Consider the following 27,495-nt stretch of genomic DNA (forward strand, 5'->3'; position numbering starts at 1 on the left):
GTGCTTGACACTCACAAGGGCCCCGCTTCGGAGCGGAAATATTTTCGCCGTGTTTTCCATTCTGCTTCAATTTGAAGACATGTTCCGTGATTTGATTTTCTTCTGACACTGTTTTTCTTATTGGACGGGTAGTTCAACATAAGAACCAGTCAGCCGAAAGTAATGTCAATTTACCGTTTGTGGGTAGCCCAGTCAAGCTCAGTGTCGACTCTGAACGCGTGTATTCAAACTTCTGAATTCACTTAACCAATCACAAAACACAAGTTTATCCGAGTTTATCGGGCTGACTGCGTTGATATCTGAAAAACACTCTTCTATTTTTTTTAAGGGGGAGGACTCTTCCACCACGACGACGCAGTCAGATGAATCCGGACCGACTGAAGACAAGAATGAGTCCGAAGAGGTGAAGTCCTCTGTAAAACAAGGAGTTCCTAAAGACACGCCACATTCTGAAGAACGAGACGCATCAGAAGAGACAGGTACTTTAAATGCCAAGTCTTCTGAGGATCAAGACGTGCCGCACGAACCGGAGTCGACTCCGGGGTCCTCTTCTGAGGAACAAGAGTCGTCAGGAGAGGCCGATTCTTCGGGGAAAGACAAGGGATCGGAAGAACTGGATGCGTCACATGAACCAGAATCTTCAAGATTTAAATTGAAAATTAATGGAAGAGAGAAAGTTTCAGACGAAGCGAAAGGTTCGGTGTCGTCACGACCACCTAAACAGCGCCCAGACCCTGAGGGGCCGAGGCCGAGGCCTCCTCTCGGGCACCCGATGGCTTCCGAAGAGAGAGGTTCGGATTCTTCTGGATCCGAGGATTCTAGCGAACACTCCGAAGAGCGCGGGGATGGTGGAAGGGGTGGAAGGCTGAGGCACCGCAATTCTTCGACGGTGAAGAAGAGGCGGAGGACCCATCCAACAGCTTGGAGGAAGGCGACGACGCTGACAGCCCCGACAGCCCCGAGGACGCCAAGTCGGCCCGCCCAGCGTCCGCGGCATTCCCCGCCGCGGTCTCCATGGCACGCGGCGGCGGCGAAGCTGGCCAAGCCCTCCCTCTGAGAAGAGCCCGGCGGTCCCCGTCGTGGAGGCGCAAACCTCGCGGCCGGGGCCGCGACAGGGGGCGGGGGCGGGGGAGGGCCAAACGCGTCGGACGGGCGCGGAGGCACGAGTCCGCCGACAACATGGACCCGGACCCCGACCCGGACCCTGACACGGACGCCGATGCGGACGCCGACGCAGACACCGACACCGGGCCCGAAGCGGAGAGGCCCTCCTTCGCTGACTTGACGGACGACGACGCGCCCTACGAGTACGTCCGCGTCAAGACGAGGTCGCGCCCGATCAGGGTCCTGGACGAGGAGGAGGGAGAGCGGCGGCGGCCGCGGGGAGGCAGAGGACGCTATCGCGCGGACAAGGCCGCGGCGCAGGCCTCCGAGGAGGACGAGCAAGCCCAGCCGGTGGAGGACGGCGAGGAGGAGGACGAAGAGGAGGAGATGCCCGTAGTGGAGCACCTGCCTGTGGTCGTGGTGCGTCGGCCCAAGCACAAGTTCAAGACGAGCACGACCAAGTCAAAGTACCGCGATGACAGACAGCACTCGTACAAGAGTCCGTTTACAGAGAAGGAGAAGGACTACTACCGCATCAAGGTGTGGCCCAACAGGGTCAAGCAGTACGACAACGAGGACCACCGCGGCCAGTTCGATTACAACTACGATCCCACAGCCCGACCTGTGGGCCCCGGCGAGTACTACAATCAGCTCATGGACCAGCACGGCCAACAGCCCCCCCTCCGCGCCGCGGCCCTGGCATCGCAGTCAGGGTCCTCAGGCTCCTCGGGGTACTACGGCGTGGACAGGCCGCCCCGCTGGTCCAGCAGTTACACCCAGGACGAGACGGCGCGTCCGCGGCCAGCCTGGGAACGCTTGCGCCAACCTCCAAGCACACTCCAGCCCCCGCAGCAGCCACTACCACCGTCGCCACCCCCACTGCCACCACCGCCACCCCCGCCTCCCCCGTTGCCTGCTCCAAGTCCACCGCCCTCCCCTGCCGCTTACAGCCAGTCGAGCCCTACTCGGTACGTGCCTCACTCGGTGCCGCAGGCCATGCCGCAGGCGCAGCAGTACCACACCTCAGCCCACGTGCCCCACTCCCCAATGCACCCCCCGGTGCACTACCCCGTCCGGAAACCGCCCGCCATCGCCCACATCCACATGGGTTCGTCGCAGACAGTCCCAGTGCCCGTCCACACCGCCACTATGCCCCACCCCTACCTGCTGGACATCGTCAAGAAGTACCCCGTGAAGATCAGGGTGCTCAATTGAACAGGGCTCAACTCGCTTTCTGTTTCCGGTCACCATTGACTGTTAGACGTTGTAAAAAACTCCCTCTCACGGCCGCTGGAAAATTTTTAAACCACCGGGACTCAAATCCTGGTCTGGAGATTAACCCTCGGTCTGTGGTCACGAAGGTGAGTGAATGTGCCGTTTCCAAATTCTGAAATCTGGTGTACGAGTCCCCCGCCATATATTTTGCTCTATATGTACCAATCCAGCCTTAGGCTGTGCCAAAAGGTACCAGGAAGCACCACTCCCATCCCAACTCGACCCAATGCTATGAAAACTTTACCCTTTGTATGTAATGATGTTTTCCCCGTCACGAGAGATTTGTAACATGTTTTTTCCCTCTAAAATATTGAGGGATATTGCTGCGATCCCACGCGAATCCAGCCACCAGGCCGCAACTCTAAAATATTTTTCCGCGAACCTGAGGTTGAGAAATGCTGGCTTAGCCATTATTTGTAAATTTGTACATAGTAGAGATAAAAATTATGTTCATGTCAAACTAGTCCAAGATGTCCATCTCTAGTTAATATCAAAATGCATGGAGTAGATGAGGAACCCTCCACTCCAAGGCAAATGCAGTCCTAATAATAAGTTTGAGTCCTAAGCGATAAAATAGAAAAGGAGACAGTTTCAAGGTGCATTAAGAGAGAAACTACCAGTGTAATATGTTTAATCAATTAATTAATATACAAATCATTGTAATATATACAATATCATCATTGGCTTCTCCTACGTTTCATACAAATATTGGCCGAGAATATAAGACACTGTCAGAGATAAAAATGTTAGGTTTAACCCTATATGCAGCAAAAAGCAAATTACCCACTTCTTAGATTGAAAGCAAAAAGTGCCCTCCAAAAATTATTACTCTCAGCTTTAGAAGACTCTCAATCACTAATATTGCTCATTAGTTACATTTCAGTTCTCAGAGGTACTCAATGCCAACCACTTACATGCCCATTGGTTACATATTGATTCCCCAAGATTCCCAATTCCTACCACTATTATGTTCGATGGTTACATCTCAGTACTTGAAGGTTCCCAACGCCTATCACTAATCTGCTCAAATGAATTATAAACTGCTCTCCAGCAAATATAATATATGTTAATTTATTGAACCAGGATGTGAAACCTTGAAACTATTCATTGTCAGATTAGAATTGCCCATTACCATAGAAAATGGATACAATATTTCATGTCACCTATAAATAATATGAATCAACCCTTCTTGTCACAATGTCTACTATTTGTGCCACAATAAAGTCCATTGTAAAATACTCTGTTATAGAAGATGACTCTCAGAATAATGTCTCCATGCCAATTCCCATACTTCACTCAGTGACTCACTAGTGTAAGTCAAGAAACAAAACATAATAAATAATTTAAAAATACAATATAAAAACATTTTTTAAAATGCTATAAATTATGATACAACTATGTAACAAAAACATAATTCGCTGCAACTGAATGAAAGAACATAATATTTGTAAAGAAAACGAACAACACAAAATCTTTGGACCCTAATAAAACTCTGGAAAGATTCAATGAATCATATGCTTTCCCCAGGTAACTAGGACAAAACTTCTCACCAAAATATTGACAATCTAAAGAAACAATAAAAAAGTACCATTAAAGTCAGCAACAATGAAATTTTATACCTTAACTATAGAGTTTGGTGTTACAGTTTCTTTGTCGTTCACATCACTATCAAATACCTATTCCTCCAATAAACAAATGACATCTTACTTCAAAATCCAGATGGTAAAGTTAAAAGCATTCAAAATCCAAGATATATATATATATATAAAATGCCAATAAGCAAGAGACAAACACACATAACACAAACATTTTTCTCTCTGCCTGAAAAAGTTGCCACCACAAAAATCACAAGCGTCTAGCAAAATCAGCGAAGGAAAATTGTCTTTCCCAGCACAAATCATTAAGTTAAACATGGTATAACTTTCTGTAGCAACAAAAGCTCATAAATATAATCACTTAACAATGACTTACAGTCTACCACAGCATGTGCTGTAGTACTAGGAGAACAGTATGAACTTAAGAATTACATTCTCCAATGATAATAATATAATATGCTGCTGCTATTTGACTAATATGATACTGACCAGAGGTTTGCACCCAAGAATGAAGCTATCATTACAGAACAAGACATGCTAAAATGACAGGGCTCCCTCCTTTGGGTTACATGAATAAAGTAAACTTAGTACTTGAATATGAGCACAGCATATTGTAACATTCTTTTACAAAAAGAAAAAAAAACCACACACACTAAAACAATTCAATCACAAAGGAGTGAATCCAACAAACAGAAAGTTGTACGGTATTTTTGTAAAATTATCACAAGGTTAAATTACTTCACATTCATTCCCCTTTGTTTGTTGTTTTTAAAAAACTATTACTGATGCAATAGAGCACTAAATGAAAAAGTGAGCATTCACAAACAACAGGAAATTAAATTTTGACCCAGAACTACAAACTAGGCTATATAAATGCACAGTTGTGGCTGCACTATAATACAATTTATGATTATTATTACAAATGTACATATTTTTCATGTGCTACACCTTCCACACATGCAAATGTAGAATGAATAGTAGGTGTAGCACATGAATAAAATGAGATAAAACAGAATTAGACAAGAACCACGCGTCAATCTTCAGCTGAATGTAAAACACGTCATTATTAAAGGGAATGATAGTCGCTCATGAGCAGATCCAGAAGAGGTGTCAGAGGGCCATTTAGGAAAAAGCTCACACCTCTACTGAAGATACGACTTTCTGAGCAAGATAAAACATACTAGCACAATAGGCCTCAGTTGGGGTTTGATTATATTCTTTAAGTAGTCAAATTATGGTAGTAACAACAATTAAGAATAGAAACTTCAAAATTTTTAGGATTAGAAGTCCACAATTTAGTGTGGTAAGAAATTTAAGAAAAGAAAAAAATTAACCCTATGGCACTTTGGAGAATGGGTTTTAGGGAACATAGCATGGCTATATATTCTCCTTCCATAATAACCTTTTCCTTTACAGGATTTTTCAATGCACTGCACTACAAAATAGTCACATGAGCAAAGCACTAAAATGTGCAAATCTGATGTTTGCCCACATGATTGAGCAGCTGGCTCATTGAAGGACAGGATTATTAATTTAGAACTTTTCATAATTTAGAGTCAAATAATAAAGGGAAAGGGAAGAAAAAGTTGAAAACACTTGCAACAGAATATTGAAGTCTTAAATACAGGGCTGTAAATTGACAAATGTAATTGGTGAAAAATCATGGATGAACAGATTACTGAATAACCCAGCTTGGGCTCACAAAACTGGTAGAGGAAAACTTGTTTCTTTTGATTGCATTTCCAACACAACTTTTGGGTATCTTAACTGACAGAAACAAGTTAACAATTTACCAGCAATTGTTATGGTGCAACGGACATGTCGAATTTGCAATACGGCTCCTGGTTTAGTCAGACCCAATTAGGAGGCGTATGACACATCCGGAGCAAATCGGACATGTCATGCACTTGTTTCCTGTTCAACCCAACCATCACTATCATATTCACTTTCACTTGCAGAATCTGAATCAGAAAATTCAACAGCCACTCGGCGAGCCAGAATGGACGCAACATCATGAAGAGCATTGACCCTTTCCACTTCTTTCTGCTCGATTTTCTCAACTTTGCGAAGTTTGATACCTGCAAAACAAAACAAAACAAAACAGCTCAATGAATAGAACATTATTAAATGAAGAAAAACCACTGGTAAGAATGGAGAGTCAGATATCATACCGTCTCGAATTGCTTTGAGCAAATCATTCCTTGTATCACACACAGGTCCAATATTGTGCACCTTACGAGCAGCCACCTGGTCACCCATCTTTGGAGGTGAAGTCTTTGGTGGTGATGAAGAAATAATCTAAAATTAATACACAGTTTGTATCAAACAATTTGACTGCCTGGTAATATTCCTCAAATTTATTTCCAACAGTTGACGTACCTGCTTGTTTGGAGACTTGCCGACGTCCCCGTTGATGGTGAGAGGGGGCGAGGTTGAGCCCGGGGCCTTGCCCAGGCCGTTAGGGAGCGCGGAAGGCAGCGGGGGCGGGGGCGGCGGTGGGGGCGGCGCGGCCGCCGGGGGCATGTCGGCTATCGGCGGCAGCGGGGGCGGCGGCAGCATGTCATTGTGGAGCGGCTCCGGCGTCTCGTCGCGACTCAGCTGCCGGGGCGGCGTGGGGGTGGGCGTGGAGTGCGGGCTGCCGGAGCGACTGCCGCTCGCCGAGTTGGTCCTGTTGAGCAGGTGGCTGGGCAGCCCAGGCAGCCCGGGCAGCGCCGCAGACCCGGACACGGGGCCGTTGGTGGTCACCTCGGTGGGGGGCGGCGGCGGCGGCGGCAAAGTGTCTCTGCCCGCACTCATGCTGCGGCCCCGCGTCGGCGTGTTGGTGGCCGAGGTGCCCGTGGGCGTGCTGCAAGACGAAAGGCACACCGGGCACACCGCTCCGTCAGCAACGTCCTCAGAAAAACCTTTTCCAATTTGGCTACAATCCATGCACAAAATGTTACCTGTTACTGGAATTGTTGGCACTTGGTGGAGCGGGAGGTGGCTGTGAAGGTCGTTGAGAGTTTGCCCTTGCCGCAGCGCTCCTACCATAAATGCTGCTATTGGGACTTGTGTAGGCATCTGTGCCATAATAGCCAGAGTCTTCATAGCTTCCAGCGTAGTTTGACCTGTGAGATAAGTTTTCATTATTATAGAAAAGATACAAGATGCAGACAGAGCACAGATTATGAGAAAGGAGTCATACTTGTAATGAGAAGTATCAGAGGGGCTCAGAGGGGCCGGTGGCTGAGACGCGTTCATCTGGCCTATCTGACCTTGTTGCGCTAGCTGCTGCTGCATGTGCTGTGAAGCATACTGCTGTGTCTGAGAGTAATGCTGTCCAACAGGCTGACCATACTGCGACGTTTGGCCATATTGTGATTGTTGAGAATGTATTGATGGTTGGGGACTATAATGGCCGTCTGCATGATCAGGGTAATTGCTTCTTACTTCGATACTGTTGGGCCGGGGTGGCCTAGAGTCCATCACCAACAAGGCCTCATCAGGGTGTTGTACAGGCTAGAAAAGCAAAATGCATCAACTAACTTCTATGGCAACGAACCATTGAAATGGACTTGGGTGACTGAAGACATACCTGAGGTGTGCGATAGTGGACGTTCTGTGGCATGATGTACTCCCCATGACCAACAGCCAGCTGCTTCTGCCGCTCTCTTGTATTGTGAGGCTGGCGGACTCGTTTCTTGTGTCTGCCACCACCCCCTTCATTTCGTGGACGGTGGGGCTGTGAATAAAAACAGAACAGATGAAAAGTGGAAACAGAATGCTTGTAGGATAGAAACAACAACCAGTCTATTTAAAGGCCCTGCAAGATACAACTAAGGGGAAATCACAATTTACAGGACTCACTTTAATTTTAGAGCAAACTGCACCGATGGATTTGGCTACAGCAATTATCAAGTTTTTACGAGAAAATTCAGTAGAAAAGGATGCACTTAAACCCATTTGATCTTCTAACATACTCAACTTACTGGCAAGATTAAGAGACTGAATTTGAAATGCAGCACTTGACTGTTTGAGCAAGGATAAATCATGAATGCAATTTTTGACACTACTCAAAATGTAATTTTGAAATGATCTAAATTCAAGACTTCTTACAGAAATAAGCTGCATCAACTTTAAGAGTTCCTCACTAGTATGGGCACACTGGTGAATATGGTTGTACACATCACATTCGAGTTGTTCTAGCCTATACTCCATTATGTCTTCACACCACCTGATGCAACTAACAACTCTGCAAGATTAAAGCACATCTGTCCTCCACAGCAGATGGAAGGGCCATTCGATCATTTGGCAACTGTTCAAGGGCAGTTGGCTCAGTTCCTACTAAGTCACATGAAGGTTGTGCAACACAAAAGAACTTGGAACAAAACTTACCTTCTTCCCACGATCATGCATCATTCGCTCAGTATCCTTAAGCATTTCTTGTCTCCAGAGATCGAAGAAGTAGTTAGGATCAGTGTAGAACTTCAATCCATCCTTACCATCATCACTGAAATTCAAGAGATAATTAATGAACAGCAATGAACCAATGATCTTTTTTAATCTGAGAAACCGTCTGCACATGAAAGAGTTATACCGGTATGGGTTAAGCTTTCGAAGAGGAGGTGGCTTATCACACTGTTGGTAAGTTTCTAACATGGCTGTTGGCATTGTGTCTCTTGAGACAACTTGCTGATCAAATACAACAGTACTCTTGAAGGCCTTGCGCATATGAATGTCTTGCAACGAAACTGAAAGAAAAGGAAAATTTGTAAGTTAAGAAACAACCTAACTTGATACGAAATCAAAGATCGAAAAATTCACACTCACCCTCTTCCACATTGCTGTCCAATTGGGTCACTTTAATGGCAAGTTTGTCAATGCGAGCTTGCAATGAGTTTGACCTGTCCTGCAAGTTGTGAGCTTCCCTTTCCAATTCTCCAAAGAGGTCTTCGGCATGTCTGCTCAAACTTGATAATTGGCGAATTATGTTAGCTAGAGTACCATTGGTTGCAGCTTCCAGTTCCGAAGGGAGAGTCAGGCCATCAGGAATAGTGTTCCTGGATACCAAGACTGGCTCCACCATACGCTTTGGAAGCGGCATTATGACCTGCAAGGTAATAAAAAACACTGTTACATACAAAACTGAGATGAAATTAAGAAAAAGAAAATTGGAGAGGATATTAAATTCTAATTTATTTTAACATCAGAGCCAGAGCGACTATTGAATGGCAGACACTCCATATCTCATACATTCAGGGATCCAAATAGAAAGGAGGGGGAATGAGGAAAAAAAGGGAGGGGAAATAGAGGGGAATGTCAATGAGCAAATGATACTGCTAGAGCTGGGGCATGCAGGGGAGGATAAGCCACTGCTGTACACGGCAAAGATAGTCACCGACATCTGCTCAATTAAATTTTTAACTAGGATACGGACGATAATATTCATTTAAAAAAAAATTATTACACAGAATTCACAAAATAAACTAAAGAGAAAATTTCGGTCAACAATAATTGAGATTTATCTTCACTGACACAGGAAATATTGCTGACAAAATGAAGTCTATGACCATTTGGAGGTTGTGACAAAAATTTATCAGAAAGTGAAATGGAGGAAAGTAGTATTTTTATGACCGATCTGCAAATCCGAACAACTGGCCTCGTGAGAAAATACAAATGGTCTCGCAATGGCGATGATGAGTAACAAAATGTCACAACAAGAATAGGGCTGAACCGCCCTCCTCAGTCATAAGACCCGGGCTCATTCATTGGTTCTAACAATACAATCAAAGTTTTCGGTACAAAATGATTAAATGAGTTTTAAATAAAATAGGAAGGTACGTCATGATTCCACAAGGTGAATGCGTCAATTTAGAGCCTGGTAAATACAAGTCGGCAGTATAACCTCACGTAGGGCGGCAAGCCTAGATAGCAGCAAGAACTGATTATACACAAGCTATATCTGTTAAACTTACCCTTGAGCGATTTCTATAGAATGGCACTCAATGCATCTTGAACAATAGGTCAGGAACAACAGTAAAGTAGAAGAAATGGCAAAAATCAAACGAACGCCTACGTTCTCTTGACACAAATAATACGAAGAAAATGGCGTAGTCACAGACGCCTTAAATTTAAGGACGGGCCCTTTGGCACGGTCGTGCCAACCTTAAGTAGTTTACTTCACGAAATCACGACCATGTTATAACCTTCTGACTTGTATTTTCTTAACGTATTTTCATCCAAAATGATAAAATTAAAAAAGATTGAACGTATCATTGCCTTAAATTACATTAATCCAATTTCATAACTGTTATGTTCACGATAGGAATTTCAACCCTGCAAAATGGTCTTGTTTTTGTTGTTTTCGATGTTGTTGTTCAGAAACGCCGAAAACTTGTTTGTCCTGAATGGCAGGCTGTCTGCTCGCTAGATCAGATCGTTCCTGCATAAATCTCGTCCAATCACTCTTCGGTAGAAACGTCATTTTCATCGTATCATGTCGAATAAATGCGTAGTTGTGCTGGCTCCTAATGGAAGGAGACAAAATGTTAAAGTCACTCTTAATACCACCATATTACAGGTATGATTCGAGCCAAAAAGTGAAATGTCATTCTTAGTGTTGATGGATGGATGCATACTGTATACCCTCTTTCTCATGCCTATAGTGATTTGTCGTTCTTAAGTCATTCATCTGTTGTGTTTAATTTCGAAACTGTCTTGTCTTAAACACATTCGTGTACATTTACCACAGGCACAGGCTATAACCTGATGCTATTCATTACTGACAATCCATGGCAAACGCTCAAAGTACAGACATGTGGCATGTGTCGCCAGTGTCACTGAGTGAAACAAACTAAAGCTGCTTACCATTGTGTAGATTTTCATCTCCTGACAATTTGTCATTTTTCTGTGTTTCAAGGTGATTGAGGAGGTTTGCAAGAAGCAGGGTTTTAAAGCAGAGGAATATGACATCACGTAAGTCCCTTTTCTTGACCTTTTCCCTGGTACTGAATTTTCGATTATTCTACTGACCAGTAATTGCACTTTCTAGACATCACAATAAAGTTTTAGATGCAACATCCATTATACGTTACACTGGACTACCAAACAATGCTCAGTTAGAGATGATTGCAGCCTTGAAGACAAGAGCAGAATCTCGAGTCAAAGTTGGCCTTGCGTTGGAGAGTGGCAGCCGTGTAATGGGAGAGTTTGAACCTGCTGGTAAAAATTTCCCTCTACCATCATCTATGGCAATATCAACATTTTATACCAGGAACACGTTTTTTTGTCATGAATGTGCTAATATTGGATTTATTAATTTCAGACTCTCTTTGGCATGTTATTGAAACTCTGTGCCCCAATGAAGCAGATGATATGTCATCTGATAAACTGCCAGTTATCTTTTACCTTGGTCGAGAGGAGTCTGGTGTGGAAAATTTGAAAAGTACTACATTGCGCAGCCTAGGTTTAACATCTGGAGGAGCGATTCTTAGGTAATTAATAACATAACATTTATTTGTTTTGTTTTCCTGTTGCTATATGTTTCCTGTCTTAGGTTTTTTAAGAAAGCTGAGGACGAACTTCGCCACCAAGCAAATGTTTCAGCACCTCTATCTAAACCTGTTCTACCTACTCCGGAATCACTAGTCAAGCCTTCTACAAGTGCCTGTAGCACTAGTATGAGCATTGGAGAGCCAACGGTGCCAGAGTCCAAATTATTGCAACCACCTTTTCCGAGTGTGGTTGAAGAGTCCAAAGTATCTGAATCACAAGACACGATTCCTCCCAGTGTGGAAAGTCCAAGAAGTACTGGAAACATATCTTCTACAATTTCTTCATTAGTAGAGTCATCAATGTCCCCAACTGAAGATATAGAGATGGATCTTGAGTACACTTCCGGAACAAATTCTTCTGTGAAAACTTCATCTACTCAACAATCTACACATCAAGAAGCAGAAAAGGCTGATTCTATCATGGAACCAGAAGAAACAATAATATTTGTAAGAACAATAAATGCCATTTTAGTTCAAATTTTGGAAACTGTGTCAAAGCAAGTATTCAGACATCTCTAATTATGGGTTTTTCCTCCAGTTGGGCGAGCGCAACGCTGTTCTCTTTGATGTAGCCACAGCAAGAGCTTGTAGGGCGGAGGATGTTCCTGATGATTTCTTTGATTTGACATTGGATGATGCAAAACAATTGATCCGAGACATGAAAAAAAGACAGTGAGTTTTCGTCAGAGCTTTTGATTCTTATGGTAAAGGCAGTTATTTTAGGATTTTTAACTTTCTATTTCAGAGCAGATTTACAGGACCAGCCTCTTGTTACCTCGCAGTATAGGGAACTTGAAAAATCCAAACACATGCTCAATGCACTCCATCAGTACAAACGCTGTGTGATCAAGGTTCAATTTCCCAACCAACTCGTTCTTCAGGGAACATTCACCCCTTTAGAGAAAGTATCGCATGTTATGGATTTTGTGAGGGTCTATCTTCATGACCCATCTATTGACTTCCACATATGTAAGTTTCTTGGTTTAATTTCTCTTTAATTCAGGATGGTTTAGTTTATTTGTGTGTGATTGCGGTTTTATCTATTTCAGTTACTACTCCACCAAAGACAATTCTCCAAGCTAATCAAACTCTGTATGATGCAAATTGTGTACCAGGAGCATTAGTCCATCTCTTGACAAATGCACCTTGCCCTGAGAATGGATCCTACATTCGTGAGGATATAATGGCTCAAGTCTCCACTGCCACTGCAGCTGCGTCAGCAGCTTCTGCTGCCACCCGTAGGGAAAGGTGAGTGATAACATGGACGGTAGTGTTACATGCATCGAATTTTCTTTCATTGACCATTCTTCTACTTCAGATCTAATCAACCTAAGAGGCCAGAGCCTGCACCAAAGTCTGAATCTTTCGATCCTAATGTTCCCTGCTCGTCAGGCACAGCTCAAGTGTCCAAGGCTAGCAATAATGCGGCTAGCGGCAAAATACCCAAGTGGTTTAAGAAGTGATAATGCAAATGTTCATGAATTTGTTTTGTATTAAATTGTCTTTAATGAAATGTTTGTGTCCCTTTTTATTTTGGAGAAGGGTGTGAAAGAACAACTCTTATAATTAAATAGCAATTTTATTTAAAAATTCAGGGCAGGAGAGTAACAGGATTCAAAATTGGAGAATGATGAAAAATTTGTAGAAGGTAGGCGCTCGGGATGTTGACTCGATGATATGAAACCACATGAAACTCTCACAGATTTCAGCTGTGATATGAACAAATATAACACATCACAGCGAAACCTGCGGGAAGCCCATGGATCAGTTGGAACTGGGGCCAGCAACTTCCGTCCGCCAATGTAGACAGCATCCCTAACACTGCTCTTGATTCAGCTGTGATGTGAACCAAATACACAAAATCACAGTTAAATCAAAAGAAGGTTCAGGAACATAGTGACAGGGCCCTTGGAACATCGGAGCGTCTGGAAATGAAAGCCCTAAATGTGTTGCAAAAACAGTCACAGGAATCAAGCATCAAATACAAGTGAGGAGCATACAGGCACAATGCACCAAAAGCCAGTGCAAGATGAATACCAAGATGACGGGACAAACCTTCATGATACCAAAGAAGACTGTGATATGAACGTAGGAAACATTTCACAGTCTCTTTGGCACCACAAAAGTCCGTCGAATTGACAGCTGAAGTGAAGGCAGCCTAGGCAGTAAAAATATATATTCAAAATGCAAAAAAAGGAACACTAATAAACTGGATAAAGACCGAAGTTAAATGAATATTTAACTACGTCATTTTAGAAAGACGAGAAAAATCCGTCCAAGATGAGAGAAACTTGAGAACGGGAGGGGACTAACGAAGTAGCGTCAGCGGCGTTTGGCGCCAACACGAGGCGCCGCCATTATTATTACCAGAAAGATAGTTGCGCGGATACGGGCCGGAGGCGGGAAAAAATGTCACTCGGGACAGATTTAAGTCAAATTCCTCTTCATTGAATGAAACTTCATTCAGCTAAACAATTTGGGAATGCGCAATGAACAAAATAACACTCAATAAATGAAAATTAAGACGGCACGTAACCAAGCCACCTGAGGTGGTTCCTTGGTTAGGAGGGACCCCGGCCCAAGCGCTTGAGCCGACACAAAAACTGCGATAATCAGGATTCTCGCTCCAAGAGAACAATGGGCACACCACTGAAGATAATCTATCGCGCAAAGATAAAGGAGACCCGGGAGAGCGCAAGAGGCTGATTCATAGAGAGACGGGAGACGGCGTACATTAGGCCTAGCAAACACGCCCCGGGTAAAACGAAGTTTCACACATTCAGGCTAGGCGAGAAGCAACTAATACTTCAAGCGACACCCAAAGCTCGCCCACGAACAAAAACGGCAAAACTTACCACCAAATCGACGGCAAACCGGCTCGAAAAACTGAAAAACTTCGGAGCACGTGCTGGCTCGGCTTCAGCCATCACGACCCTCCTTGCAAGAGAACCCCAACTGCACTGACACCGACACCGTTTCCGGCAGCGGCAGCACCAGAACTGCGAGAAAAATGGCCGCTACGAAAGTACTCGATTCGATTCTGACCACTCCAAGCTGTGTTTTTATTTTCAATCCTTCGATGAAACAGTGCAATTTTAGAAAATAGCTCATAATTTCAATTTTATTATTATTCGGACCTCTCTATATTGACGATTAACATTTAAGAAAACAGGACACCGCCGGCACCGCGGTACTCATCATTCACCGATCGCTACCTGTCCCGACCTGACCGACCGACCCGAGCCTACTTAAAATTTGAAGAAGTTTAGATCGTGACACTACCCGTTTTGTAAATCTTTTAATTTTATGGGAACAAGACCTGAGACATTAAGTAAATGCTAGCTTTCGACATTTATCACTGTCGTAGCACATAGCGATCGGGCTGTTCATCGGCTGCCTAGCCGCAGCTAAATAGCAGAAGCAAAAGCAAAGCAGGGACTACTAACCTTACCACCGTACATGTTTTCAAATCAACTTCAATGTATCTTTTACTCACTAAGTATCTAGTTGTTTGTATTTGAGATTACTGCTCAGCTTACAATTATCACATCTTCGTATTTAATTCAATCAGAACTGGTAAGTACATATTAGTATGAATACCTGACAATAACAAAAACCTTGATAATTTACGTCATTTTTCATTAAATCATTAATTCATTTTGTTTTCTTAAAACGATTGTTGAAAATTATTTTGCTTTTCTGACACTGCGTAACTGGTGTAACCAGTACTATCAGATGTGCACAACATCTCGTATCAAGACTTGTTGTTTTCCACTTTGTTTGAGACTATACTCTCTTTCCAGAAACGATGTTGAGTGTCCGAGCTGCCAGCCAAAGTATCTCCAAATTTCTATTCACATCACCTTTGGAAAAAACAGTACGCTTGTTCAGTGTATGTAATTCTATAGCTACTCATGGATGTTATTGGAATAGTCCGTCAACTCTGGGCTTGTCCCAGCGAACTTCCTTTCTATCTCCGTCACCCACTTATCTCATACCAGCTGCCGGAATAAAGGTACTTGCCAAAGATTACTTCTACAAGTTGGAAAGTAATCCTGTCGCTATTACCCTAAAATGCCTCTTCAGCTAATGATGTGATGGTTTGATGCAGTAGTTCAGTAGTTTTATTTTGCACTCGCAACTTCTTTTTTTTTCAGCAAATGGGAAAACTGAGGAAAAGATGTAGGCATTGCTTTTTCATCATGATTGATGAGAGGCTCCATGTCTGGTGCGACGCTCATCCCCGCCACAAACAAATGCAAATGATTCCTAAACCAAAGACTGTTATAATTACAACACATGCAACACAGGGGAAAATTCGCCCTTGGTAATATATTAAATAAATTAGCGATGATGTAGAGATCTATGTTTTGGAATACACTGTGCTTTGTTCATTCACTGTATTAAGTAAATATAATCCTTTGTTCTGAACGGTTGTGTATTTTTATAAAATAAGGAGTGAGGTGGAGCAAGTGAAATTCGACATGAGTTAAAGTTGGTGGCTGGCTTTGCTTAAGCATCAAGTTCCTTTATTCCAGACAATAAAAATTAGTACATTGTAATTTCCCTACATTCCTCTTTTGAACCTTAAAATTGAGGCGGCATCTGGAAATTATGACACAAGGAATGATTTGAGTGACTGGTAAGGATAAAGTAAGTACAGTCAAATCTGCTCAAAGCAACACTTAAAAGGCAAACTATCAGGAGTTCATAAACCCGAGATTAGAACATACCCCAGTTCAGGAAAATTGCTTTGAATAAATTAAACTGTTAATTACACAATAATAACTAGGTTGTAGGAATGTATGGAAGAGCAAAACTTCACCTCAGTGTATTGAAATATGTATTGCTACACAGTACTCGGGTTCCAGAGATGGCAGTAAACCAAGATTCAAGCTAAAACAGGCATGGATCTGTTTTGCCACTCCCTTTTTTCTTTGGAAAATTAATGATCCCCACCCTGTTTAATAACAGTTATAACTAGATAGACTATAGAGAAATGGCAAACAAATAAACTAACAAATAGACAGCCAAGAACAAAAGGCGCAGGGCAATCCATCACAGCAGGATTGAGTTCATTTTTCCTTTAAATATACATCGAACTCAGCTTGTGCAAAAATAAAACTATAATACATTTTTAACAATAAAATGCATACTTGGCCCATTCAAAAGATAAAAACTTAATAGGTAACACTTTTATTGCTTGAAACCACAACCATTTGAAATGTGTCAAGAGCCTTTACACATGGAAAATCATGAAATGTTATTCCAAATACACTATCACATGCACATGATACATAATGAATCACAATTCTTTAAGATTAAGTAAGACAGCAAAAATGACAACAAATTTGTACATTTTTAACAGACAACTTCAACATACAATAACAAACAATATAAACATTTTATTATTAATGGATAAAAACTTTGTATGGAAACCGAAGCTTGCAGTTTAAATCATTGAGTAAGATGCATGGCTGCTGCCATACCCTCCCAATGGCATATATATACTCAAGAAATATGCTAATTTACTTACATTTGGTCTACTTCTTCACAATAAAAAGTTATTCCTTCACAACCTGAATTATTGACAAGGTGTGTAGGTTCATTCACTGATATCAATGAAATAGGAGTGAAGTTAAATGGTTACTCAAATATATATATCTGTTCCATCAAAGCTCTTCAGATGTCATTTTATGTTAGCCACATGACACTATTGAGATAAATACTGATGAGACAAAGCAAAAAAAAAGGTAACAATGAAAGACATTAAAGGCACTCAATCTTGTACTATTACAGCAATTACTTGCCATTTCACTATACCTGAAAAGGGATAAAAACAAACTATGAATGGCTCACAATCATGTAAGATACCATTCATACAAAATTACGAGTTCACCATGTCAAAGATCTTGAACACCTAAAAATGAAATCCGTCAACTGTCATGGCCAAAATAAAATAAATTAACACTAAAGGTACAGTAGTTTCTCCTTATTAAAAGACCAGAACAAAGGTGTACTAGATTAAAATATTCAGGCACCTTTGTGAAAGGCTTATCTGAAATTGGGTATCAGTTGTTGGAATTTCTGACCTAGAAGTGGTAACATTCACAAACTCACAGCATATTCTGCAACTAAATTTTCTTTAAATTTCCTCTTGCTCTATTGATAAACTACAACAAACACAAACAAAAAACTGAGCAGAAAAAAATTGATGTTGCAAACAAATCAAAGATTGAGGAGTACAGTTTCATTTACGTTTTTAATTTGAAACTGTTGAAAATTCTATCGTGATAATATACGTCCAAGAGCAGGCATGATTTCAACTTGAATTGGTCCATACTCCACAACCTCACCATCAACAGTGATGTAGCTCCCTTCTGTCTCAGGTTCAAGGCGGAATGCTGAAACTGGTAACATCTTCACATGTGGACAGTTCAGGTGAGTCCCATGAGAAAGGCCCAGTAAAAACTAGAAAGCAAAAGAGAGTGTAAGATGTCTATGAGTAAACTGTTGTTAGCATGTTTTAGTATAATACTTACTTGCAAAAGTTGATGTCTAGAGATGCCTGCTTCTATAACAACTAACCATATGATACCATCATTTAATTTTGCCTCAGGAGCAAAAAGGCAGTCTTTTGCCAAATGAGTAACATTTGTAGAGTGCATCATAATAAATTCTCCTGTGGGGAATAAATTGCAATCAAATAAATCTGTTCATTCGATTTTTTTAAATGGTGATAGGGCCAGATTTAAAAAATCTCTGAACTTGCCTTCTAGTTTGGTCCAAGTGTCTGGAACAGGTTGTGTGAGGGACGGTAACTGAGATGGGGGGCCATACATTTGTACATTAACACTTCCACTGTTATGATCAGAGCTGGGGTCAAAAACTGACTGGAAGCTGGATCCCCCAATGGAGTAATAAGTACTGCGGCGAGAATTGATTGAATAAAAGCTGTCCATGCGAGGTCGCTGATCTGGATCTGAACTCATATCTTCTGCAATCTGAAAAGTTTTAAAGAGAGAGATAGTGATTTTTTTTTTTTAAATAACAATACCACAAAAACAACATTAAGCCACAGAAAATACAAACCTTGGCATAAGCAGTTTCTAGGCTCAAGTCTCTCAGAGGACTGTCAGATTCCACTAAATCACTAAACATGCTTTGACTTGTATGCATTGGTGTCATAAATCCCACATTGGCATCATTGGCAAGGTCAACATCAACCATTTGACTAGCACTTCGAGTCAACACAGTTCTACTGGCATTACTCGAAGAAACCGGACTTTTTGAGTTAGGATGCAGCAAGTAAGATATTCTCCCTTTATATGTCCGCAGTCCTTAACAGAGAAATTTTTTTGTTAGCGGGCCATAGCAAATTTCATCAAAGTCAAGCGAATCCTAAAAAGACTTTACCGATTAATCTTGCCACACTCCACACAGTAAAGCGCTGTCCGCCAATCGCTCGTAACTTTTCACTCTCTATATCAATATCTGATAAGAGACCCCACCCAATGGATAGAAATGAGTACATAATCTGCAAGGAAACCAGATCAAGTTACTAGATTGAAAGTTGTTAAGACAGTAACAGGGAATCAGGCACACACGCACATTAAAAACATCAGAAACTGAAGTCAACTTACTTTAGATCTAGTTTCAACTCTCACTAAGTCTAGAGGAGTGGACGTTCCCTTGAGGATGTTGAGAGTGGAAAAGAGAACTGGATTGTGGTCGTAGGAGTCACTGGAAATGATGAAAATAATAACAGAGTCTGCCCCCAGCACGAGAGGAAACAAAACAAGACGAGGCGGCCACACTCCACACTTACTCCACTGCCACGGATTTGGCGAGGCCGTTGCCCGAGCCACACGGTATCACTCCCACGGGGACTTCCTTGACGGCCGATCGCCAGTCGGGCCGCTCGAACAGGCCGTTCACCACCTGCAACAAGTTTGTCAATAGCTTGGTCTCAAAGCGCCTGCCAAGTTGCGATAGGCAACCCGACGTCAGCGGAGTGCAACGGGCTTGCCTACCCGGCAGGCGATTGCGATTGCGATTGATGCCTCGACCACAATGATCGTCTGGCTTTCAGGCCCGCCCTGCCATGTCGGTGATACACCAGCACGTGGCGGGGCGTCCCTACTGAGAGGAGTGGTTTTCTCGGTAGACCGGGTACATACGCCCACGCATCTGGCGTCCTCGCCCTCCGCGCCAGCACCCTGATTCCGCAGGGCGTTTCGTCTGTCTCTCTCGCACCCATGCGGAACGCCCCGTAAGTGCGAGAGAGAGAGAGAAAGAGAGAGGTGTGCGGAATCAGTCCACAATGGCTGCTGCGCTCGCTGCGCTTCCTCGACGACTCACCTCGAAGATGATGCCGTCGCCGCCCATGACGACGATGGCGCGGTACTGGTACACGTCGCGCGAGCGCACGAACTCGCGCGCGTAGTTGGCGTGCTTGGAGATGTGCAGATCGTAGCCCACCTCGGCCTCCAGCAGCAGCGGTACCACCTTCTGCTGGAACACGTCGCGCGCCCGGCCCGGCCCGCTCTTGGGGTTCAGCAGCACCAGGATCTTGCGCTCGTCCAGGATGCGCTCCACACCACCTGCAGCAAACGCATCAGCCAAATTCAGTCTCTTTTCCAACCAGTCTACGTCTCTCCTTGCACAGGCAGCTCGCCGATCCATGTACGAATCCAATCTTCTGACCCGGCTTCGACCCCCCACCCCCACCCCCAGCCCACCCCCTTCCCACCTTGGCCGAGATGCCCGAGGGTCCACGCCGTCCACGCTCGCGCTTGGCGGAGGGAGAACCCCTAATGAGGCACTTTTACGAGTGCACACTGTGGAGTCCACAGCCACAACGCGGTGGGAGGACACGGCTGGAGGGTCTCGGGGAGATTCCGTCGAAGAATCGCAGCGTCCAGTCTGTTTCCGGGAGAGCATACTTGGCGCTCCCATTGCAAATGCAGCAAAGCTGGATTGTGCAGCAGAGCTGTCTCCTCACTCCCGACCGCATTCCGCGAGGGCCAAACTCCTGGACTTCCCCGCGCTTTTACACCCAGCGTCATCGTGTCGCTCCTTCGTCAAACGGAGACCGGCATTGCTAATAAACAGAGTGCCGTAAACTGCGCGTCCCCGCGGCGACCTCCTGACGTCCCCGGCGTCCCGGCGCAGGCACGGCGGGCACGCGACCGCGAGTACAACCTCACGGCAGTAACACAATGACTACACCACACACCCAACAGACCGACATGCCGCAGCGGGCCGCAGCATGCCGTGCCGAGTCGGGCGTCACGGCACTGGAAGCACGGAGCCTCGCCGCCAGGTCCGTGCCCGCCAGGTCCGTGCCCGCCAGGTCCGTGCCCGCCAGGTCCGTGCCCGCCAGGTCCGTGCCCGCCAGGTCCGTGTCCGCCGGTCCGGCGGCCAATCGATGACGCCATGTCCCCGCACACGTCAATTGATACCATCAAGCGGGCATGGCGTTCGTCGGCGGCAACCTCTAGCACATGCAGTGCAGTGTGCTAGACGAGGCGATGAAAGCACGCTTCGGGCTTCACGAGCGAACAAGGCCGCACTCTGAAATCGAGTTGACCCGACCGACAGCGTGGTGGAGTAGGGCCGCGGAGGGCCAGAGTCTCCTGTCAGCCTCGTTGGTTCCCCTCCCCCGCGACCTCTGGACCGCGCACGCCGCACGCCGCGCAGCCCGCGCACCGCGATGCCATGGGGGCCGCCGGGCCGCCAGACCGGGGGCCGCCGGACCGCACCAGACTTCGCGAGCGGATGCTAAGCAGCGCGACCTCTGCCGGCACGTCGGCGTCCGCACCGCGTGCGTGCGCGTTGCGTCCCGCGCCAAACACCGGTGTAAACAGTGGCCGAGCGAGGGGGAAATCACTCTTAAAAACTGTGACCCGACTACTCCCTATTACGTTCTATTACGCTATTACAGGAGGCTTATTACGCTCCAAAATATCCAGATTTAGGCTAAAATCGGACCCTTAAGAGGGAAAATTTTAAAAATTTGGCTATTACGCTATTACTATTACGCGTAATACTAGGAATCGGTGACCCGACTATTACGCGAGTGATTTCCCCCTCGTGGCCGAGCGTGACTGCCGTCTGGAACGAGTCGTCGGTCTCATGCTGCACGACGAGTGCGAAAGAGAAAGACGATCCTTGGGAATCGGTGGCAGGGACACGCGCCCATAACTGCACCAGCGACCACGCGGACAAGAGCAGCAGTGTCTTTGCCTGTCTGTCTGCCTGCTGCGTCCGAGCGGCGTGCGTCGCGTCGGTGCACGCGCACCGGCCAGTATGTGGCACGCCTGACGCCTGGCTGCGCCTGGCACGCAGCGAGCGACCGGCCTATATAGGTATCGGTCCCTGGCCCCGTCCTGGACAGGCCCCGGCGCGGGGCGGGGGGCTCCTGAGGGGGACTCAGTACCGTCCAATGCGTACGATTACTACACCGCAGGCCGAGCCGGCCGAGCCGCAGGCCCACTCCGAACAGCGCGTTGTCTCTCTCGCACGCGTGGGTGGCACCGGCGCCCGCATGCGCGCGAGGGAGACGGAGCGCGACGGAAGGCGGAGAGGCGCGGAGAGGCGACTGGGAGGCAACGCGACACGCGTGTCGTTCCGCTCGCCGACAAAACACGACGCAACGCCGCAACCCGCGTCTCATTTCACATCGCCCGCTTCGCCCACCTTCCTCATTCCATTAGAATTTCTAATTGACGCATCGAGGAGCCTCCGCCGCTGCAGCGCACGTGCCGTGCCGTGACGACGCCAATGACGCGCGGTGGCGCGGCCCTCGGCGCGGCCCCTGGGGAAGTCCAAGATCCTCCGCGGCGCCGCGGCCGAGGTCTGACTCAGAAGCTCCAGCCGAGCGTCGCGGGGACGCTGGGGCGGGGCGGAAGGAGGTGCCGTTGGTGCTGATTGCTGCTGGCGTAGACGGCGGACGGCGGCAGGGAGACAAGCCAAGCCGCGGAGGCTGGTCGGATTCAAGGCGCCACCGCTGCCGATACACTGCCTGTTGGGGCCGCGGCGCCGCCGCTGCCCGGAGAAAGCAGCTGCCGTAATGCAGCACTGCATGACCCTGCAGCGCATGCTGCTGCAGCAGCGCCCTGCAGACATGCCGCCCAAGGCCCAAGGCCGACCACTGCCCCGCCGTGGCCCTAGTGGCCCTAGTCGCCGGGGCGCACGAGGCGCGCGAGGCGCCACCCCCTCCGCTGAGCTTGCTGGGCGCTGGGCTCCAGGCCAGCCCTTGGGCCAGCCCGCGCTCCGACGGCAGCTCTCTCCTCTGCTCCTCTCCACGCCCACAAACCACCTAAGACCCGCAGGACAAGAGGGCATCAACTTGAGTGCGGCGGGTTGACTACCAGAAACAGGGGTGCAAACTTGGAGGACCGAAAGTTCCGGTCCAATCCGAGCGAGTGACTCTCGAACCCGGTGCAAGCCGCACGACCGCCTGATGGGCCTGCTGCTGGAAGTCCTGAGGAGACCACCGAGAGTCCCGCACCCGCGGCACGCGGCCACATACATCTACTTTTTATTTACTTTTATTCATGAGCAGGCCCTTCAGTTTTCGATTCGCCCTTCCTCTCCAGTCCAGGACTGCGCCACTTGATTTCCCCCTCCCCCTCTTTCTGGTCACCCAGACAACCCAGACCAGGCACCGGCGCAGGCTAGCGCAGGCTAGCGCAGGCAGCGCCTGAAGTGCACATGGCACATGGCGACGGCGCGGGCCGCGCGGCGCTTTGGGCACGCGACAGCAGAGCCCGTATCGCCACGACTTCTGTAGCGGCTGGTTCCACCGAGCGAAGCTTTCGTCGCTCTGTCCCTGTCGCACTCCTAGGGCGACCCTGCGGGCCCGTGGGGGTGCGAGAGGGACGGAAGAGCGCCGAAGCACAGTTCGGAGTAGGTCCACTGATAAGTCTGACCGCATGCCAATCACAGAGAGGGCAGATGGCGGCCCGTCTCGCCCGTCCCACCCACTCAGCGAAAAGCCCTTTTCATCAGACAGCAGTTTCGCCCCCCGTAACGGCAGGCGGGGCGGCGCACCAAGTTTGCAGCCGATGTGGTTTGCACAGCGAATTGCATTGATTGCATTGGGGGCTCGGGGCGCAGTGCAGCAGGGCCATTCCAAACAGCGCTCCACTCCGGAGGTGCGAGAGAGACAGAGCGACGCTGAATCAGTTCATGCAGCCCCCAGCCCGCGTCAAAACAGCCGAGCAATTCTGAAGAGTCTTTGTCGTCCCTCTGTCTCCGTCACACTCATGGCGCAAACCAATACGGGGCTCTCCAAGGGTGCGAGAGAAACAGAGCGACACGCCGATCTCCCGAATCGCTCGGCAGGGTAGTCCGACACCGTCTTCAGACCGCAGCGAGATTCGGCGCTGCCGAGGCGCTGCCGAGGCGCCCCATCTCGCAGAATCGTCCGCGGCGCACAGTGGACCAGAAGCCGGTGGATGCGGCCAAAACCCTAGACGCGTTTTTAGCTCCAGAGTCGCTAAGTGGGACTCGAACCGAACGTGTGACCCCACCAATGGATTCCTCGTTCGGAGAGCAATTCATTGGTGGGGTCACACGTTCGGTTCGAGTCCTATTTAGCGACTCTGGAGCTCAAAACGCGTCTAGAGTTTTGGCCGCCTCCACCGGTCTTCTGGCCCACTGTGCGGCGTCCGCGGCGTCCCAACGCAGGTAGAGGACGCGGGACCTTGGCCACTTGGATGTTGGATCCACCTGCGCGGCCGGCCCTCGGGACGGCAAGCAATAAAAATGGTATCCGCCGCTCGGCGACGCTCGGCGATGCACTATGCCATCGATCTAGCACGGAACTAGACCAGAAGGCCGTGGCCCGTGTAAAGGGAAAGGGGCGAAGCGAGGGTAGGAGGGGGGCGTTAAAAATGGCATAACCACGGAACGGGGTGGCCAAGTCCAATGTCAACCGGACACGATACATGCCCAATAAGGGCGTTGCTGTGCGCTGTGCACACGCGAGGAAAGCAAACACCACACTGCGATAACGCTCAAACGCGACCGGGATTGGAACGGAACGGACCACTTGCACACCGCGGGGACAGGTGCGCAGTGGGAAGCGTCGCGTTGCAGCCATTGCAGGGAGGGAGAGACACTTGACGTTTCGCCATCGGGGATTTGGGGCGCGCGGAGCCAAAGAGGAGGGAGTGGGGGCGGACCCGCTGAGCGCCGCCTTCAAAAGGTTGGCGATTCAACACGCACCATTTGGCCAGCGTCACGTCACTGTAAGAACGACGCGGTGGAAGACCCAGTACTTTGGACAGCGTTCGGTCGATGCGACAACGCGGCGACGCGCCGTCGTCCTTTCAACAGGAACCTGACCCACATGTCGGCGGGCAGCGCGGGCAGCGCGCGGCGCAGCAACGTCGAGCCACGACCTTGGCGGGCACAGTAAAAACTTGACTGCAACACACAGCGGCACGCCTGCAGAGCAATGCTGCAAGCAAGCCCAGCCACGCACGAAGGTGCACGCATCCCCTCCCCTCCCCTCAATGCATCCACTCGGACCATCCGGTCCCCGGGAAAAATCAAGAGGTTGTATGACGTGTCCCTCCGGGCCGTCCGGGCCGTAACAACCGCGGACTCGGTCCGTAGGTCCGTGGAATCTGCACCTGACACCTGCTATCTTATCGAGTCTCTGAGCAGCGTCCTTTCCGATACAGCGCAACGGACACAACAGGACACACGACCCTCCCCCTCCTGTTTTTGCCCCCGCACACACTCAAGCAGCTGTGATTGGATCTAATAGAGGTCGGCCAAAGGTGAGGATCTCGGCGTCGAGAGGTACCCCCCCCCCCTTTCTACATCCCACGTACGTTTTCTCCTGAATGCATTTCCTCGCCACGTCTCTGTGAAACCATTTCGCCAAGTTCGATCCGTAACTCAATTTTTCCGTCCAGCTCATGTAACCGGCCGAGCCAGCCGGTGGAGCTGTCCGAGTGAGGGTTGTTCGTTGTTCGGAGCGCACCCGGGGCACCCGCCCCGCCGCGGGGAAGTCCAGCTGCCGCGGCTGCCGCCGCATCGATGCAACGCGGCGACGCTCGCTGCAACGGGTTGCATCGTTGCATCGCGCCGAAGCCGAAACGCGCCCAGGCAGCCTTGCCAGCCCAGGCAACCCAGCTGAGCGATTCCGAAGAGTCGTTTCGTCGCTCTGTCTCTCTCGCACTCATGGGGCACTCCGTAAGGGTGCGAGAGAGACAGAGCGACAAAGCGATCTTCTGAATCACTCGGCAGCCGGTCCATCGGGCGCCCGCGGCGAGCAGCGGCTTGGGCCCCTCTGGCCTCTAACACTCTAGCAGCGGCGCGGCGGCCTCTTCTTCCCGGCGGCCATGGACAAGGCCGTGGCCGAGGCCGTGCACATTGACGGCATCCAGCAAGCATTTGTCCCTCCGACAATTCACGAGTCTGCACGAGAGCGTTAGGGATGGGGTGTCCGCCGGCTGAATCCCAATATATTGCAAAGGGTGGTTCGATTACGTCACTCTGTCTCTCTCGCACCGCTTGCCCCTGAGGGGCTCACCTCGAGTGGGAGAGAGACAGAGCGACGAAACCATCCTTGAGGCGGCTGGAATGGGCCGACGGCAATCGGTCATGAACCGCCCGAAGGCGTCGGATCATTAGGGACATTGACAGCGGCGCGGAGCGCGGAGACACGCAACAACAGCCAACAGCCAGCCGGGGCCCCCGCGCCGGGCAGGGCCGCCTCAGGTGCCCCAGGGCACCTCAAGGCACCTCCAGAACGCGAGGCGACGCTCAGACTCGGGAGGCCAGCTGGCCGCCCACTTAATGACGGTGGTGACAACTGAAACTCTGCCTAACGACAGCAGTAGCTGATACGGGGGAAAACCCACACCTTCACAGACAGATGTGAAGACCATGGTGAAACCGTCTCCACATTAATATAAGCGGGCGTACTAATCAAAGTTAAAAATTCATCCGTAACAATGCCATAGTTGAAATGTTCTTAAACCAAAACGAGACATTTAGATTGTTTACATCCAATATATCGAGAAGAAATAGGTGTTGGAATACCACTCAGGTTTTTTTTGGGAAGGGAATGTTACTTTCCTGAACGGTGAAATAAAACTGATGGAATGGTAAACTGTTTAGCCTACTTCCTTCAAAGTCAATATGATGACAGAGAATTTCTACACCAACACCTACAAGCACAGTGACAAACCAGACCACTTACCAGGCGACATTGTGATGGAATTCTCATCAGAGTTCAGCACCGCTCGAGGAATTGGAGCATCCTTCATCAGGCACTTGATCGCCAAACGCCACTTCTGAGCTTCTCGCATATTCTCTTCAAACTTGTCAAAAGAGCGGAAGCGCAGTGTGATGGTCATCCTTTCTCGCTTCACACCTGATGTCATCTTGTATTTCTTGAGGACATAAGCGTAAATGTACAGGTAAGCACTGATGTCACTCTTGTCCTGAGACCCTGGCTTCTCTTCCCTGTCAGCCTCCTTCAGGTCCTTCCTGCCGCTCGGTCGACAAGCACAAGACGGGCCGGGCTTGCATTTGCTGCGCATGCATCGACAGCCGATGATGTCGTCGAGCTGGATCGTCTCTGACTTGGTGTTGCCGTTGGACTCCTTCACCAGGCTGAGCCCCTTCTCTGACAGCTTGACTCGATACACGGTGTTCTTCTTCGACAGGATGTAGAACGTCTCCTGCAGCACGGCACCGTCACCGCCACACCCGTTGACGTCTTCCATGGCGAATCAACTTGCGCGTCCCAGTCAAACTCACTAACCAGCCCACGCCAAGCTCGCACACGCCTGCTGGATGGAAACTCAGACCACACTTCTGACTGTCACCGTAGCTGCAGCTCGACTACCCCACATTTGTGTCTGCAGTTGTCAAACTCCCAGCGCCTTCTCGCAAGCAAGGCAGCAGGCGGCGTTGTTGTTGTTGTTCTTCTTCTTCTTTCGAAGCCGAAACCTGGACCG

At 47.9% G+C, this 27,495-nt stretch overlaps 4 protein-coding genes across 6 annotated transcripts; 1 reads left to right on the plus strand and 3 right to left on the minus strand.

Annotated features, from left to right (window-relative positions):
• Window positions 1-2,993: 2,993 nt before the first annotated feature.
• LOC117650501 (wiskott-Aldrich syndrome protein family member 3) lies at window positions 2,994-10,088 on the minus strand. Of its 2 annotated transcripts, none has more exons than XM_034393973.1 (10): window positions 9,929-10,088; window positions 8,784-9,063; window positions 8,551-8,704; window positions 8,349-8,463; window positions 7,549-7,695; window positions 7,159-7,472; window positions 6,917-7,081; window positions 6,354-6,819; window positions 6,146-6,248; window positions 2,994-6,052 (listed from the first exon to the last, which is right to left on the minus strand). In XM_034393973.1, exons 2-10 carry the CDS (start codon window positions 9,055-9,057, stop codon window positions 5,874-5,876), a joined length of 1,917 nt encoding a protein of 638 aa, XP_034249864.1. In that variant the 5' UTR covers window positions 9,058-9,063; window positions 9,929-10,088; the 3' UTR covers window positions 2,994-5,873. The 2 variants fall into 2 exon arrangements, with proteins under 2 accessions (XP_034249864.1, XP_034249863.1); XM_034393972.1 differs by having other exon boundaries at window positions 6,146-6,272.
• LOC117650503 lies at window positions 7,712-8,316 on the minus strand. 2 transcript variants are annotated; one of them, XM_034393976.1, is made up of 3 exons: window positions 8,070-8,316; window positions 7,943-7,982; window positions 7,712-7,855 (listed from the first exon to the last, which is right to left on the minus strand). In XM_034393976.1, exons 1-3 carry the CDS (start codon window positions 8,169-8,171, stop codon window positions 7,764-7,766), a joined length of 234 nt encoding a protein of 77 aa, XP_034249867.1. In that variant the 5' UTR covers window positions 8,172-8,316; the 3' UTR covers window positions 7,712-7,763. The 2 variants fall into 2 exon arrangements, with proteins under 2 accessions (XP_034249867.1, XP_034249866.1); XM_034393975.1 differs by having other exon boundaries at window positions 7,712-7,982.
• Window positions 10,089-10,323: 235 nt separating the features above from the next.
• Window positions 10,324-13,019, plus strand: LOC117650502 (tether containing UBX domain for GLUT4). Its single transcript, XM_034393974.1, has 9 exons — window positions 10,324-10,533; window positions 10,873-10,928; window positions 11,005-11,174; window positions 11,278-11,446; window positions 11,509-11,953; window positions 12,045-12,178; window positions 12,252-12,475; window positions 12,556-12,754; window positions 12,825-13,019. Exons 1-9 carry the CDS (start codon window positions 10,450-10,452, stop codon window positions 12,967-12,969), a joined length of 1,626 nt encoding a protein of 541 aa, XP_034249865.1. The 5' UTR covers window positions 10,324-10,449; the 3' UTR covers window positions 12,970-13,019.
• Window positions 13,020-15,995: 2,976 nt separating this feature from the next.
• On the minus strand, window positions 15,996-27,404 carry LOC117650374 (sphingosine kinase 1-like). The gene is made up of 9 exons (XM_034393755.1): window positions 26,733-27,404; window positions 19,868-20,109; window positions 19,335-19,447; window positions 19,150-19,249; window positions 18,923-19,043; window positions 18,599-18,846; window positions 18,279-18,510; window positions 18,049-18,188; window positions 15,996-17,977 (listed from the first exon to the last, which is right to left on the minus strand). The coding sequence occupies exons 1-9, from the start codon at window positions 27,259-27,261 to the stop codon at window positions 17,792-17,794; spliced, it is 1,911 nt and encodes a 636-aa protein (XP_034249646.1). The 5' UTR covers window positions 27,262-27,404; the 3' UTR covers window positions 15,996-17,791.
• Window positions 27,405-27,495: the final 91 nt, after the last annotated feature.

The sequence above is a fragment of the Thrips palmi genome, unplaced genomic scaffold (assembly GCF_012932325.1).
Source record: "Thrips palmi isolate BJ-2018 unplaced genomic scaffold, TpBJ-2018v1 HiC_scaffold_5, whole genome shotgun sequence".
Classification (NCBI taxonomy): Eukaryota; Metazoa; Arthropoda; class Insecta; order Thysanoptera; family Thripidae; genus Thrips; species Thrips palmi.

What these genes read in the sequence shown, in the direction of transcription:
- LOC117650374 (XM_034393755.1), bottom strand. Translation starts at nt 27,261, where the DNA reads ATGGAAGACGTCAACGGGTGTGGCGGTGACGGTGCCGTGCTGCAGGAG. An exon ending in TTCCATCACAATGTCGCCTG is followed by an intron (nt 20,110 to 26,732) that starts GTAAGTGGTCTG and finishes CGTTTGCTGCAG; the next exon opens with GTGGTGTGGAGCGCATCCTG. An exon ending in GCGACGGCATCATCTTCGAG is followed by an intron (nt 19,448 to 19,867) that starts GTGAGTCGTCGA and finishes AACTTGTTGCAG; the next exon opens with GTGGTGAACGGCCTGTTCGA.
- LOC117650502 (XM_034393974.1), top strand. Translation starts at nt 10,450, where the DNA reads ATGTCGAATAAATGCGTAGTTGTGCTGGCTCCTAATGGAAGGAGACAA. An exon ending in GCAGAGGAATATGACATCAC is followed by an intron (nt 10,929 to 11,004) that starts GTAAGTCCCTTT and finishes TGCACTTTCTAG; the next exon opens with ACATCACAATAAAGTTTTAG. An exon ending in CGAGACATGAAAAAAAGACA is followed by an intron (nt 12,179 to 12,251) that starts GTGAGTTTTCGT and finishes TTTCTATTTCAG; the next exon opens with AGCAGATTTACAGGACCAGC.
- LOC117650501 (XM_034393972.1), bottom strand. Translation starts at nt 9,057, where the DNA reads ATGCCGCTTCCAAAGCGTATGGTGGAGCCAGTCTTGGTATCCAGGAAC. An exon ending in TGCATGATCGTGGGAAGAAG is followed by an intron (nt 7,696 to 8,348) that starts GTAAGTTTTGTT and finishes TTTTATTCACAG; the next exon opens with CCCCACCGTCCACGAAATGA. An exon ending in GCTCAAAGCAATTCGAGACG is followed by an intron (nt 6,053 to 6,145) that starts GTATGATATCTG and finishes TTTGTTTTGCAG; the next exon opens with GTATCAAACTTCGCAAAGTT.
- LOC117650503 (XM_034393975.1), bottom strand. Translation starts at nt 8,171, where the DNA reads ATGGAGTATAGGCTAGAACAACTCGAATGTGATGTGTACAACCATATT. An exon ending in AGTTGATGCAGCTTATTTCT is followed by an intron (nt 7,983 to 8,069) that starts GTAAGAAGTCTT and finishes TTGCTCAAACAG; the next exon opens with TCAAGTGCTGCATTTCAAAT.